Source organism: Lytechinus variegatus, chromosome 4, assembly GCF_018143015.1.
Source record: "Lytechinus variegatus isolate NC3 chromosome 4, Lvar_3.0, whole genome shotgun sequence".
NCBI classification, from domain to species: Eukaryota; Metazoa; Echinodermata; class Echinoidea; order Temnopleuroida; family Toxopneustidae; genus Lytechinus; species Lytechinus variegatus.
Genome location: NC_054743.1, coordinates 31,058,874 through 31,075,353, shown reverse-complemented (window position 1 = coordinate 31,075,353; position 16,480 = coordinate 31,058,874). Strand labels below are relative to the sequence as shown.

At 37.2% G+C, this 16,480-nt stretch overlaps 1 protein-coding gene across 1 annotated transcript; it reads left to right on the top strand.

The window, feature by feature from the left end:
* Positions 1-1,204: 1,204 nt before the first annotated feature.
* Positions 1,205-15,669, top strand: LOC121413830 (high-affinity lysophosphatidic acid receptor-like). Its single transcript, XM_041606799.1, has 2 exons — positions 1,205-1,558; positions 11,906-15,669. Exon 2 carries the CDS (start codon positions 14,018-14,020, stop codon positions 15,290-15,292), a length of 1,275 nt encoding a protein of 424 aa, XP_041462733.1. The 5' UTR covers positions 1,205-1,558; positions 11,906-14,017; the 3' UTR covers positions 15,293-15,669.
* The last annotated feature ends 811 nt before the right edge of the window (positions 15,670-16,480 follow it).

Here is a 16,480-nt window from a genome sequence, read left to right as displayed (position 1 = left end):
TCTAATACCGGTTATCAAATATGCATTGGCAGAGGATTTTCTAAAAATTAACATGGAAAACCTCCTGCTTACATGTAGAGTGTGTAAGTACATAAAACATTTTTGCAATGTGAATCTTTTGTATTATTTTGAGTGGGTGTGTAACTATGATGTATTGTGTTTGCTATGTGCCGTAATGAAAAAAAAATAGTAATTAAAATGTCACATGAATGATAAATGTGATAAAAGACGACAAATTTCTAGAATTCATTTTTTTGTGTGTCTTGTGTGTATTTTTTCATATCAAGGTTCAACTACATATTGGCCTACTGCACTCGTGAAAATCATCACCATTTTTTTTTTTGGGGGGGATGGGGTGATACAGGTCTCTTTAATATGTATGTGCTAGGGGGATAGAGGGTATGGCAGTTCTTTGTTCTTTTTGGTGTATGCTTGTTTGCTCAACTTTTTACCTTGGGGGGTCTTTTTCAGCATGTTCTGGCATATGATATTGACCCCAATACTAAAAATATAGGCCTACATGTGTGACATCACAGATCTTGTTCGCATTGCCGGTGTGAGGATCTTAGAATTAGTGTTCTCAACATTCAAATGCTCTAAAGTTTTGAATTTTGATCAAACTTTCTTTGACCTTATGCTCTTATTTTCTGCTGCCACACGAATTAGCGTGTTCAACAGGTAGGAAGCATTTTATACCTGCTTCAGGTAAGAAATATTTATAGTTAATCCTTGGAACCATTACAATTGGGAATTTATTGAACCTTGTAAATGAAGAAAAATTCATAAGTGGAAAAAAAATATTTCCTTTAAAATTCTAATTCTTTAATTGATGGATCCCCCACCCCCCAAAAAGGGGTATTCAATATTTTCCCTAAATATTTTCCTCTGTCAAGTTTGAGGGTGAAATTCCCCTTACGTTTTAATCATGGACCTACTACTCCTAGGTCCATGTCATGATGAAGATTGACATTGGTTGAGTAATATTTGTTTTAATTTTCTTATTAACTTAATGCTTGCTCACTTTTTGGAATGACGTTTCCCTTTGCTAGACAGAATATATTATACACAAATAAACAAGAAAAACATTAATGATGACGTTTTTGTGGTTGAAGCCCGGAGTTGAAGGGCGATTTGCTTTCACTCATCATACAGATACTGATTTTTCAAGCCAAATCGCCGTGATTTGTATGGCACGCCACTGGTGGGCTGTTATTTGAATTTATTTCAATTGTCTTGTGTAAATCATTTATGTTTCCCAATGATTTTCATCATTCATTTTATTCTCTCTAATCATTTGTATAGATATTCGATGTGTTTAATTGTATATTTTAATTTAAAAATTCTTCGTTTGAGTCAAAGAAATCACACAACAGCAGACTACGGCGTGCCATATGTGTTGGGCGTTGTGTGGCTTCATCTTTGCTTCATATTATAATCAGCTGGCTGCGCTGTTGTCCGTATATATGGATTCCTGTTTGTCTTGCCAAGCTAAGTCCGTATCCAAGCTAAGAAAGTACGAAATGACGGCAAGAAAATGACATAGGAATTGTGAAAAGAGGTAAGTGAATGTTTGTCGACTTTCGTTGATACATAAATACGTGATGATAGAGTGAAAAAACCTAACTTAGATAGATCTATCGGTCGAGAAAATGTCAAACCGTGAAAGAGAGTGCGACTCGCAGTCGCAAGTGCCGAGTCTGTTTTGTTTTATGCCACCGAAGGCCGAATATATTGTATGCGAATCGGGTATACCGTACCGGCGGTAGATCGACTAGTATAGTCACGTATTGTATTACCGGACACTATCATATTTCCGGACGCGCATATACTGCGTACGAAATCAATTTCGTACCGTAAGACTTCCGCAGTTCAATTTCACATATCAATTCAAAGAACAAGTTTGCAAAAACAAGGCGAAAAAATCCAACTTTTACCTTATTTTTCTCAAAAATGGCAGAAAATGCTTGAAATATCATAGGCAGTGTATATTACAGCCACACGCGTGTGTCTTTACCATCCAGCCACACGCGTGTGGTTATATCCAGAACACCTATCTGTGGATACCGCCACACGCCGCCAGTAATAACAGTAAAACGCGTATGTAGGTCTGACCGTCTAGCTATATCACGATCAAAATAACCTCATTTCTTCATTAAATTCTTACATTCTAAACGACTCTGATTTCTTTAAATCGTTTCAATTTCATTCTCACCGTCTTCTTTCCTTGCTTTTCTTGTCTTGTTACAAAAGGCCGCCTGTTAAATAGCAAAATAGCAAATTTCCACACTTTCTACTTGTGTCGATTCTCTACTGACTCTAGGCTATGTGCGCGTACGTGCGTACGTACGAAACTCGGGATTCTTAACGCAAACTGTGTATGTCTACTACTGCGCTGCGCTAACGCTGTATGGGTCTGCCACCGCGAAGGAGGCCAGAATCGACACAAGTAGAAAAAGAGAATTTGCTGTTAAACAGACGACCGTTTCTTTAAATCGTTTCTGTTGGCATTACCACCTGGCATCGATGCCCTATAGTGTCTCACCAAAGATTTGAAATGGTACTTTTTTGTCTTGCTGCATTTGAGAACGCAGCAAGATACTGCCCCATTGGAAGAAAAAGCAAGGAGAGAAGACGGTGAGAATGAAATTGAAACGATCTAAGGATATCAAAGGGGTTTAGAATGTAAGAATTTAATGAAGAAATGAGGTTATTTTGATCGTGATATAGACGGTCAGACCTACATACGTGTTTTACTGTTATTACTGGCGGCGTGTGGCGGTATCCACAGATAGGTGTTCTGGATATAACCACACGCGTGTGGCTGGATGGTAAAGACACATGCGTGTGGCTGTATACACTGCCAATATCATATAACATAGTTTTGCATTAACAATTGATCCCAATTGATCTATTTTCTGATGGCAATATGGACCTAATTTTGGGCCTGATTCGCCGAATTTCAATCTCGTCCGCTCCATCCATCGATCAGATCGTCGACGGGCTAGTTCTCAAGGTATGTACCCTGGCCGTCCGTCCGTGCGCGAGGTAGATAGAGAGCCGTCAACGATCGTCTGCGCGTCGATAGAACTTGACTGAGGGTCACGATATGAACGAGCATTAATACTGAAAAGTGCCATATCGAACACGCAATCAATAAAAATTTAAAAAATGAAATTAGTTAGCAAACACCAATTTATTACAAAGATCTGCTCAAAATCGATATAAGAAAGCAAACAAAAACTTAGAATTTACTCATGAGATGATATATCATGAAAAAATCACACCAACTCTTTCTTACATCATTATAATCAAGAATATTTTTACCCGTCCGTCGCGCGTCCGGAATTATGATGTAATTTGTCACGCACGAAAATAATTGTTTTTCGCGGAGGGGTATGCGGCAAGTGCGGTGCAAAGAAAACGGTTGGAAAATATAAAATAATTTCATCATATTCATAATTTTCAGAATATTTGGAATAGCAAGGTATAATTTTTCTTCATTGTATTTCCTCTAGTTGTCATTTTTAAAGCACTGAAATAAAGGTGTCCGGCAATAGGATACACTGCCATACCGGTACACGATTCCAAATGGGGGACACCGTATCATAATTTTTTGTGATAGACACTAAGACTGACTAAGTTAGACTGGAGTTGCACACATTACTTAAAGACATATCTATGTGATGGTAAGCTGTAAGGGCATGAGAAGGGATCCAACTAATACCAGTCAAATGCAGCACATTGCTTGTGCAGCCGTCTGTTTCAAAATTCAAGTTTTTTTGAACCATTTTTTTATTTATTTTTTTATCCTCATACACGGACGGCTCGTAATCGTGCAGCCGCCATTAGGGGGTTAAAAATGCAAAATAAAAAAAAAGAACTGGACCAAAATCAAGATTTATATTATTTCGTTTTGGCCTGAAATGCACCAAAACCATGAAAACGGGAAAAGAATAGACCCCAGGGGGAGGGGGGGGCACTCGACCCAAAAAGTGTAGAGGTGTGCCACGGGCGAGACAAAAACTGGGGCCTTGGAGTGGGCTTATTGTAAAAAGGAGGGTCCTCGGAACGGGCTTCGGAACTACAAATGTTTGTGAAAACGGGGGTCCTTGGAACGGATCGCCGAGTCCGTATGCTAGCTTCCCCATGGAACGGGCATGCGTGCATGATGTAGCTAGCGTGGCCTCCGCAGGGTGCGCTCGCACAGAGGCGATGGTCGGCCGCTTTTCACCAAAATTGCAGCTCACTGCAGTAGATCAATGCTATGCCTTGGAATGGAAATTTGAGTGTAAAAATGGGGGTCCCTCCGTGGCACATACCCACTATGCATGAGTGCCCCCCCCCTGGGAATAGACTAACCTTTAAGTCTTAATTCAGCTACTTAATTCGGCTGTCTTTCAACTCCCATTCCCTGGTTTATCCGACCTTAACACATATATATGGCCATTGAGTCCCCTTCTTCTTTTTCCTGTAAAGTACAGACTGCCGTTGGCATATTTTTAATATCGTACAATTTGTGCTTGTCAAGTGCCCAGATGAGTAGTGCGAGTAAAAATCTCTACAAAACTAGAAAAAAAAAACAGAAGAGACCTTAAAGAAGCCTTCTTTGCTGCACCTCCTGCTTGAAAGACGCTGTGAACTATCATTGCTGGGAGTGAGTTCCATATTCTGATGGCATTGAGTCCCCTGTACAGATTGACTTAGAATTTCGGTCTCTGTTAGTGATGAGTGGAGCCAATAGAGTTCAGCGGAACAACCAATATAACAGAGACCAAAGCTTTTGGTCTTAGAAAAACTGTGCATCGTGTCTTCAACTGTGTGAGCCATGATGAACGATTTCTATAAAAAAAGACATATTGTCAGATAGAGCTAGAGTGAAAGCTAAGAACAAGATGGAATGAGAAAATGAGATGGAGCTTTGAAAAAGACAAAAAAAAATCATTCTTTGTTCTAAAATGTGACCCTGACTAGCTACATGTACATGTAGGAGGCTCTTTTTAATAGAGAGTAAAAATAATTGACTAACCAGGAATATGCTCATGTTATGTGCGTATGGTATAGGACATTCAAAATTGAAGCTTTCGCCCCCGAGATTCTACTTTCGGCTGTAAAAGTTCTCATGACATAACGGCCATACATGTAAATCATGTAAATTGGCTAGAACTTCATTTCTAACATTAATATCTAGATCTATATATTATTGATTACATTCATGCATATTAAAACAAAATGAATTTAAACAAAACCCAGAAATTTATTATGAGAAGATAAGATGTAACTTACCGATATTTACGTCTCCATCTTGCCCTCTTTGTAAGTACATGTAGCTAAGCTACGACATGCTTGTAGAGGGCAGCAACATCATCACCAAACTTTGTATAGACTCTGTGTCATAATTATATGCCTACTTTTCATCAATGATTGGAAAATTATTGCAAAAAATAAAAAAGGGGGAAAAAATATAGGCTACATCAGAAAAAAAGTTAAAAATACATTTAAAAGCATTTTTATACATGTAGCACTGTTTTTTTCTTATATGACTTTATATGTACTTTAATTCCTCAATTAAAGGAAATAAGTAGTTCAAGGGCTTTATTCATAATCTAGATAATTGTATTTCATGCACTACAATGTGCATATTTGATTCACATAAAATAAAGTCCCTGGTATATTGATATGATGATATATTTATAAAATGAAGCTTTGAAACCTCATACATGTAGATTATGGCATTCTCTACCATTTTGCAAATTCTTGTCTGTCACCCTAGATTGACAAGACTCAAAATATACCCCCAAGAATACTTGTATGAGAAATAAACTTTCAAACTGTCAATTTACTTTAATAGTATTGTGTTGTTGTTTTTTCAAGCATTCAATCTCCATGATTGAGTAATTTGTTCTTAATGCAACAAAAAACGTTTTGTTTTTTGGAATAAACAATGTTTTTTATTACAACCCTGTCCTTGAGTACCCTGTCTATTAAAAAATATGTTAATTGCTAATGAATGTAGCTTTAAAATGATAGCAAATTTGTTGGTATGGCTCCTTTGGTTTTGAAAATATTCAAGAATAACCCTACATGGCCTTTTTGCAGTACTAGCGTACCTACATGTAGGAATTTGCACAGGGCACAACTCGTCAGGGGGGAGGGGGCAAAATAGGTATTCAAGCTCGTCAGGGGGGGGGGACAAAAAATGTACTATTAGGAGTGGGCTATAAATGGGTGATTTTTGGTTTTACTGTGGCAACATTTTTTTTGTTCCTTTTACCTTATCTGAACAGGAAATGACAATAATTTTTGTCTCGGGTCCGAGAAAAAAGTGTGCCGGGCCAAAATCCAAAATGGCCGCCAAAACCCCCAAATCACAGTTTTGGCCACAACTTCTTTATTTGGTGGTCTTTTTCTCTGGTTTTGGTGTCTATTCAAATGTTTTGGGGGGCAGGCAATTTGTTTTTCCTATAATTGGCACTTTCAAACCATTAATTGTAGAGTTAAAGGGTTCTATACCTAAATTTATAGCCTTTTTTCAGCCAAATGTAGGTTTTATCGTCCTGGAGTTCTTGGGTATTAAATGGTACGACTTAACAATAGCAAGCAGCTTCATAGAGCAATATTGCTTTTATTCCTGTACTATGGGTTTTACGGATATTTGTGAAATATAACAAAAAATGTTAATTATCCATACATGTAGGGGCTATACAGTATACAATACTGTTACTGTACATGTACATACTACACTGCATACATGCATTGACCACCATGACATATGGCAAGGCCTGTATGTAAACTATAGTGTCATAGAAATAAGCTCCTAAGGTTTCAAATTAGGTTGTGAATTGTGAATTTGATTGCTTGTCAGCTGACATGTACATGATGAAACCAGAAAAGTGAATTGCACATAAAAATAGCACATATCACATACGTACATGTACATCACATATCTAGCCATATCTTCTTCATTTGGAGGCTTTTTTTACCTGGTTGTGGTGTCTAACTGGCCTATGTTTATGGGGTCAGGTAACTATCATGGTAACGTCGATCAACAGCCAATCAGAACCAAGGATTCCATGTAAGTTACCATTAAGTTAAGTTAACATAATGGTAAATTTTTTTGCAACGGGGCCCAGAATAGCTACAGTGTAAATGCCATGATGTGGGTTTAATTACCTTTCTACGCCCCTGTATCAGCATATTTGACAAAACATGTCCTCAGTTTCTGAGACAAAACATATCTTCAATTCCTGAGGCATCTAATTCTAAAACCTAAGAGCTCATTTCTACATGTATAACACTATAGTTTATACAGGCCTTGTCATGGTGGCCAATGCATTTATGCAGTGCAGTCAGTATGTACAGTACATTGTATATAGCCCCTATGGATAATCAACATTTTTTTTATTTAATACGATATCTTTCACAAATATCCATAAAACCCATAGTAGAGGAATAAAAGTAATATAGCTCTATGAAGCTGTTTGCTATTGTTGACCTCGTACCATCTAATATCCAAGAACCCTGGGACGATAAAACCTACTTTTTGGCTGAAAAAGGCTATAAAAATTGGAAAATTAATTCCCTTTTAACTCTACAAATAATGGTTTAAAAGTACTAATTATAGGAAAAACAAATTGCCTGCCCCCAAGTACATGAGTAAACACCAGAACCAAAGAAAAAGACCACCAAATACAGAAGTTGTGGCCAAAACTGATTTTGGGTGGTTTTGGCGGCCATTTTTGGATTTTGGCCCAGCACACTTTTTTCTCAGACCCGAGACAAAAATATTGTCATTTCATGTTGAGATACATTACAAGGAATAAAAAAAAAACTGTTCCCATATTGAAATTACAAAAAAAAGTATTTTTGACCCATGTATAGCCCACTCCTACATGTAGTACTATGTACTTTTTTTCTTACCTTTTACCCCCCCCCCCATCATGATTTCCTCAAGAAAAAAAAATGTACATGTATTTAATCTGTGAACTTCTGTATAATATTATTATGGACACCTAGAAATGTGCATACATGTTTGCTGTACATGTACTGATAATACTGTACATGTACATAAACGTTTACTATCTTCAGTAGATCAATCTAACCTACATGATGTAGATATGTACATGACTAGACTTGAGTTGTGTACATGTAGATCATGCATTTTTACGAAACGTGTACAAACTTTAACAAGTGGGACTCGGGGGGGGGGGGGGGGGTGGGAGGGGATGTACCATGTATGTTGAACAGTGTCATGAGTGTAGAGGCTTCACAGCAAGTTGACTTCTGAGACATTTAGAACAGCTACATGTACTGTACATGTACATGTAGAAGTTAAAAACTTCATTCATCTTTATGGGAGCACATATGCTAGTGATCGGGGGGGGGGGGGGCATCTCAATTGACAAGTGGATATCATGCGTGTAAACATAAAACATGTATTAAAAAAGGCTCTCTTTCAATGAGGTGTGGGAGATGTGGGAAGACTAATTAGAATTTGAAGTTTTTGATGTGTGATGTCAACAAGCAGCTGTCCCATTGTGTACTGTAATATAAAATGCATAAATTTCATTTACTAATGGTTCGTGATGAAATACATGTACATGTATTTTTTTTCTGTTAAGGAGCAGTTGTGAAATGATGTGTATTGATATCCATTTCCAATTTTCAGAGAAAATGACATTTCACTGATTTTTTTATGATACCAGTACATACATGTATGTAGGAAAGCTGCTGGCATATGAAGTCACAAATAATTAAAATTCTAAGAGTTATTCTTTGATGGATTTTTTCTCTTGAAAACCTTTGCCAATTATTGTTTATTTCTCCTGTTACTTTTGACAATTAGGTTTTGTAAGGATGAACCTCCCCTTTAAAGGATAGGATTTCACTAGCGAATACTTTAAATAAAGGGGTGCATTTTCAGAACATTGAAAATGCTTGTTAAGGGTGCTTTTCGAAACCCCTTGGATGCGCATGATATCCATTCATCAACAGAGGACCCCTACCCCCCCCCCCCCCTCCTCAGTGATATCTATATTAATTTATTATGAGATTAATTACTTCTTGTTCCCCCCCTCCCGATTGTCCTTTTCATTTACCATCGATGAAAATGTACATGTCCACATAGTCGATCCCAGCCAGACGATCATCTTGAGCAGAAAGCCCCCACCCCCTCAATAAAATGAAATTGAAAAATTTTGTACAATATATGTACTGTACTGTACATGTACTCCAGTTTACAAGTAGTACCATTACATATTCTATTCTGAAACACTCTGCTTAATACTGAATGTAATATATTGAAGCCTCTATGATTGAAGTCATTCTTTCCCTTTTTTTCTCTCCAGTTTATGCATTTTAAAGGCCTACATGTACATAAGTACATTTGAAGTACATGCACATGTACATGTACTTGGAATGCTGTCTGAAGTGTGAATAAGTGCTAGTATAAAGATTAAAGCCTGTCTCTCACTGTGCGATCCGATATGACATTATTTTTTTATAAATCACATTTTGCATTAAATATTAAAATTCCAAAAAGAAGAACTGCTTTATTTGAAGTTCTGCATAATGTTAGGAATATTAAATCATAATTTTGCTTTGTGGCAAGCCCTGTTGTCGGAGTAAAGTCTGAATCGGCTTCAAGTCGCAGCCGATGATGACATCATTACGATTTGGAATCGAAATTTGCTTTTATTCATACACTGAGGCTCAAATTACATTGAATTTTGACTTCAGTAGTCCTACAAGTCACCTCGGATTGCTAAAATTTTATTGGAAGGAATATTCATGTCAAATTAAATGTTATAATGATTTTTTTGAAAACTGAATCGCAACGAACCACATTCTGTGAGACTGGCTTAAAGCAAACAATCTAAGTTCCTTTAATGTTGTTTGCTCAGGGGTTGAGTGAAGTTGCAATACTGCACATCAATTCAATTTTAATACACGCACTGTATTAATGAACACGAAAAGATGATAAATTTATGAAAAAATGTATCTTGAAAACAGTGGACTTGAAATTGAACTCATTTGAGTGATCCTACTAATGCTGCTTTATGGTAAAGTAAAATAGATAATACCCCAAAGCATTTCCCCTGCAATTTCTGTGTTTTATTAGATCATGAACAATAGAACAAGGGGCTCCGATTTGACCGGAATGTGAAATTTTTCCCGAAAGACCAACTCTGGCATAGATTTTATTTGTTTCATTTGATTACTTGTGTACAAAAACATGTACACAAAAATTGCCAATAGACGGATACCAAACATAAAAGTGAAATGCACTTGGTTACGCATACTTGGCCTATTTTGGGCCCAGATCAGATTTTTTGGCAGCACCTTCTCATTTTTTGGTTGATTTCAATGAAAACTGTATCAAAATGCTCAGGATATGACACTGCATCAAATGAGTTGGTGCTCTAAATAAGGAATTTGAAACATCACCCTTTTCTTACCCCTGGATAGTGACTTCTACATGTACTTTTGACTTTAAATGCATCTTTGATTCTACAGTTCTCAAAACATTTTTCAAATGATGATTAGACTATTACTAATATTGATTGTTGAAAAGGGATGTACATGTACATGCGTTCAAAACCATGAGATACATGTACGGGACAAAGCGGCCTCTTGGGCAAGGTCGTATGGGACACAGAACAAATTGATGAAATATGGGGACTGTAAATCTTGGACATCTTGTCACCCTGTGTACATGTAGGCCTATGTAATGACTTTACATGGGTCATGGTATCATGAATTTGGGATATACAGTATATACATTTTTTTTCTTATGTTCGGTTTTAATATGGATTTTATGTGCAGTACATGTACATTGTCATGTGAATTTAAACATTACATTTTACTTTTAAAATACCCGGTGGGTGTTTCATAAAGCTGCTCGTAAGTTAAGAACGACTTTAAGAACGACTGGTGATCCTTTCATTTGGTAAACGATATACATCATTGGCGATGGTATAACGTGTAAGAAAGGATCACCAGTCGTTCTTAAAGTCGCTCTTAACTTACGAACAGCTTTATGAAACGGCCCCCTGGTCAGCCCTCATGCACTTTAATTGTTTCATCATTTCCCTCTACCGGTATTCACTTCTAGATCCTACATTTTACCTTGCGCAATGGATTCATGTGCTTGAGCCAGCAATGTTGCTCAGAATTATGCAGTATATGGTAATGACCTCCTGAGTGGTCTACTCATTGAGGCCTACATGCATATTAGGGAGTGCAGATACATGTTGAATGCTGTGTAGACTTTGCATGTTGATTAAATTCTACCTGTCCATGGATGTATTTGTACATATCGACTCCTTGCAATTTTTGTCACATTTGGGGATGGGGAATTTCGGAGAAGATGGCAGTCTTCTGTAGGTTGCTGAACGAAATTGAAAATTCCAGGTGGGGGAGGACACCTTCCTTTTTCTGCCCCATCCCCCCCCCCAATCACCCCACCCTATGATTACCTGATGATGTAACTGGCATTCTCCTTTTAATTGATCACTATAGAAAGAATTTTCTGTCCAAATGAAGAAGAACAATAGAATTGTTAATATTTTTGACATTACATTAAAGTAAAAATTACATTACACATGTATTGTCGTTTGTAACGTATGTAGACCCTGCTACATGTACATGTAGGCTGATCTTCCATTTTGAATTCAAATAAAGCCTTACTTCAGACAAGAACATAAGTAGAATATAAATCTAAATTCATTTGGCACTAAGAGATTTGACTTGGACATGAGTCACCCGTAATTTTAAACATTCCCAATTATAAATAACTCCATTTTACAACCAAGGCCCTTTTTATAATACAAAGATTTGGGGTGGATTTCTGTGTACAGTGTTCATCACTGTGTTTCATTTTGTCCCTTTGTTTTTGTTTTTTCTCCAGATTTGCCAGATCTGTGATGTTGACAACCAGAACAAAATCTGCATCGTGATCCTGTTTAAAGAGATCTCTCATATTCAAGTGATGATGGGATGAAAGGATGCTAATGGTATAACACCAACCACAGCCATCACAGCATTCGATATAGCATCAAGGATCCTGGTATCTGGTTGGTCTCTTCTTTCTCCACTTTGATGAGTGTAGATCAGTCGGCCTGCAGATGTGCAAGTTCAAGAAACATTCCAACATGGAGGAACACTGAATGATCAGATTTATGCCATGCTTGAATGATGCTACGGCCAACCCTGTCAATCTATCTGGTAGCACAAAATTGCATAAAAGGCTCTTCCTGGGGGATTTTTCAACATGTAGTTCAAGAGGCTTCATATGCTGCACAGTAATTGGATCAGTGTTCTAATCAGTATTTGTGACTTATTACCTCAATGTTATTTGAATTAAAGATGAAGTGATTCATTGGTCATTTGAGATCAGAAATTACTGTACATGCAAACTAGCCTGATGTCAAAAGAATGAAAACAAAATGTGATCCAGCTATTTAGCAGTGTATACTGACCTTTCAGTTCTTGCCATTTCCTTCAACTGCATTGCACTGTTGTCCAATGGAGCACTGCCTGAACAGAATGTGGAATCTTGGCCACCATGATCAGTAAATTCTTAAGAGCAGTAATACTACACATGAGTGAAATTTCTTTCGGTCAACAGAACATGCAGTACTCAAACAAGGTTGCAAAGGATACCAGATCTAGTGAACAAACATCAGTTCATTGACGTTGCAGTTATCACGTAGACTTGCTATTTGAAGAGAGTGTTTTATTCCTTTTTCTTCATCAAAGTGTTCCAGTTAGACAGGAGTGAGGAGGATCTGGAGGACACAGGGAGTTCCATCATGCAGTTAACCCATTGACTTCCGTACTGTCATCGGAACTGAACTTGGATACTATTTAATATTCAGTCAAATATTGATGAATTTGAATTCTATCAAGATCTTAGTATGGAAAAGTATGTGTAGGGCATGGGATAACATTTTAATCGTAATTGGATTTTGCTTTTGAACATTGAAAATATCAAAAAGTTTATTTTCGAGCAAAGAAAACTATGAAAGATTGAAATTCAGTTTATTTTGGCAGTGTACGGATATTGTTTCATAATTGGTGTGCTTGTTCCGTCATTTTGTCATTTATTGTTTGCCAGATGTACAGTACATGTAGATTGTTTGTAAACATTTTCTCTGTATTGTAGTTTTCAAATTCATTCATTCATTGTGAAGGTAATTTTCACAGTTGTGCACATCCACTGTTATATAGTTAACATCACAGGTGTAGTACATGTAATAGTATAATACTTGTATTTCAAAGGCCACAGGCAGAATACAAAAACAGGGTATGCTCTAAAGAAATAGGAGTCACACAGAGTACGCACTGTTTATCAAATATTTCTGTCCTGTCATTATTGTGTAAAATTATTTGATTTTTGTGCCCTATTGGACATGGATTAGCAGGGTTTCTGTTTATTTGAATTTACATGTGCACCACTCATGATTGGACGAACACAATTTTCATGATACTCATTTGAATATCAAAAAGTTAGAACAAAATAGTTTTGCATACTGTACATGGGCAAATACTATGATGCAGTTATTGTCAAATTTCATCAGTAGCTGTTTATTAAGTTGAAATACTTCTAGTTTGTTTTTGTTTAATTTGAGTAATTTTCAAAATGTTTTTAGTATTTTTTTCACAAAGACTGAAAAGAGACATACCTTTGAATTTGGAAAGAAACTCCGAAATCTGCATTTTGTATGAATATGCAACATAATCTACATGTTTAATGTAGATGTAGTTTCGATAGTATAAAGTACATGTAAATCACTAATTTCATTTACTGCATGATACTTATTTGTGTAATAGTAGCTATTAAACCATCTCGAAACAATTATTGCCCAAACTAAATAAATGAAATTGCCATGTACGAAAGATGTAAAAGAATATTATATATGATAGAATATATTCTTGTAAAAACAGGTGAATATATGTACATGTGCACATATATACATTTGATATGTCGATCTTGCCACTGTTGGACAGCTGAATAGGAATGATATTTCAGGGCTGGATATTTAAATCAAAGAGCCTGGTTCTGAAAAGTTTCCAAGTCAGAAGCGTTCCAGTGCATCTGCATCCTGTCACCATGGAAACCACAACCACAGCCATCACCACTGCACTATCCTCAGCGGTTATTTCCACACAGCCAACATCTTGGGAACAGTGGGAACTTACATGTAATAACACAGATGTTTCCTTGATGCCTCTGAACAACGGATCTAACGTGACACTGGCTGAGCCACCGATGGGCTTAGGCGCAGTCGTCATCTTCAGCTTTCTCATGGTGTTGATGATAATGATTGCTGTGCTAGGAAATTGCATTGTGTGCTTGATTGTGTACCAGAAGCCAGCCATGCGATCTGCCATTAATCTGCTCCTAGCAAACCTTGCCTTTGCGGACATCATGGTTGCGGTGACCTGCATGCCCTTCGCGCTCATTGCTCTCGTACTGGGTGAGTGGATCCTAGGAGACATCATGTGCAAGATAACCGCATTTCTCTATTTTCTATTCATCACAGAGGCTACATTTATTCTTGCCACGATATCGGTGGATCGTTACTTCATCATTGTTCACCGCAAGGACAAGTTGAATCCACACAGGGCCAAGCTTCTGATACTGTTATCTTGGTTCTGTAGCTTTGTGGTGGCGTTTCCTCCTATCATTGGCTGGGGCAAGTATGCATTCCCCAGGGGGCCTGGGCCTCCACAGTGCTGGGTAGAAATGGATCTGTCATCCGACAAAGTATACTACATCATGCTCATGTTAGCTGTGTTCTTCATTCCATTCACAGCGATGCTTTTCTCGTACTTCTTCATCCTCAACACAGTGAGACGCAACTCGCTGCGGATACAGAACCATCCAGAGTCTCTCAGCATTAGTCAAGCCACCAAGCTTGGGTTGGCCGGCTTACACAGACCTTCCCGCGTTAACGTTGACATGAGCTTCAAGACTCGAGCATTTACGACCATTCTACTTCTTTTTATCGTGTTCGTCGTCTGCTGGGCTCCTTACGCCATCAGCGGACTCGTCTACCATTTTTCGTCATGGACAGGAGGTAATGTGATGCACACTATTGTGTTGTGGCTCACGTACCTCAACTCCGCGTTCAATCCTATTATTTACTGCTGGCGTATAAAAAAGTTTCGGGAAGCATGCCGCGAGCTGGCCCCAAAGACATTTAAGCTCTTGCCCCACTTGCCCGGAAGGACAAGGCGCAGGATTCGACCAAGTGCAATGTATGAGTGTAATCAGCAATCATCAGTATGACATGCCAACTCGTTAGATAGCTTTACAAAAGAGTATTAGACCAGAGATTTCTATTTGTCTCCTTTGTATTCAGGAAATCAATTTTTGATCATTTTTAATTGATTAATTAGATGTACATGTGAATATGTTACTAACTTGTGCTATGGAGTCGTTTTATGTGATTATAATGTACTACTCAACTCACTTATCTATGCTGCGTTGAAATAGTTTTTTTCTGCCAAGATAAAAATTGCTTACATGTTATTTACGTGGAGAAATTGCAGAACATTTATTAAGTAATTGCCAGGTCAACTCTTTGCCACATGTATACATGTGCTCAACTCAGCATGGCTATTAGAAATACTCTGTATTATTATTATTATTATTGTGATTTTAATTTTGAAAAAGAAAACACATGCCAATTATTAAAGGACAATACTAAGAAGTGAATATTACCTTAATTCTTAAAAATACAGAAAACTAGTGTATAATAGCATAATTATCCAGACAATACACACAGATTATATTAAAAAAAATTTATATCGAGAAACGGTTCACCTTATAGATTTCTATCCTACGTGCACATATCCATTGTTTGCTATGGATTCATTTATATTTTGCTGTGCCCTTTTGCCATACTTATAATTATGTGATTGTATTTCAATTGCAATATGGACTGTATTTTGGAAAGTTGTGCTATGCCAAACACTTAATGTGATCATATAGAATACATTCCTTTGCTTATTGAAGCTACATGTATGGTATTCAATGCTCTCCTTGATAATACACTGCCTCTATTTTGCACCTTGATCAGTGTTAGTTTTTTTTCTGTATGAGATATTCCCACATGTCTTTGCCGCATATAAGATACCTGTCAAATCATCTTGTGTTGTATGACTACCAAATGAAGATGTTGTTATTGTTATCGTTGAATATATATACCCATTGTGTAGTGTTATATTCACTATTATCATTATTATCAGTATGGTTGTTATCATTGTAATCAATATTATCTCATCACCATCATCATTTCCATTGTCATCATTGCCAACATCGTCACGGTCACCATCGTCATCATCATCACCACTTCACCATTGTCAATGTTACCATCATCATCGCTATCATCATCACCACCATACTCATTCATCATCATCACCACCATCATCATTTTCATAATCTTTTCATCTAATCATCTTCTTTATCATTATC

What these genes read in the sequence shown, in the direction of transcription:
- LOC121413830 (XM_041606799.1), top strand. Translation starts at nt 14,018, where the DNA reads ATGATATTTCAGGGCTGGATATTTAAATCAAAGAGCCTGGTTCTGAAA.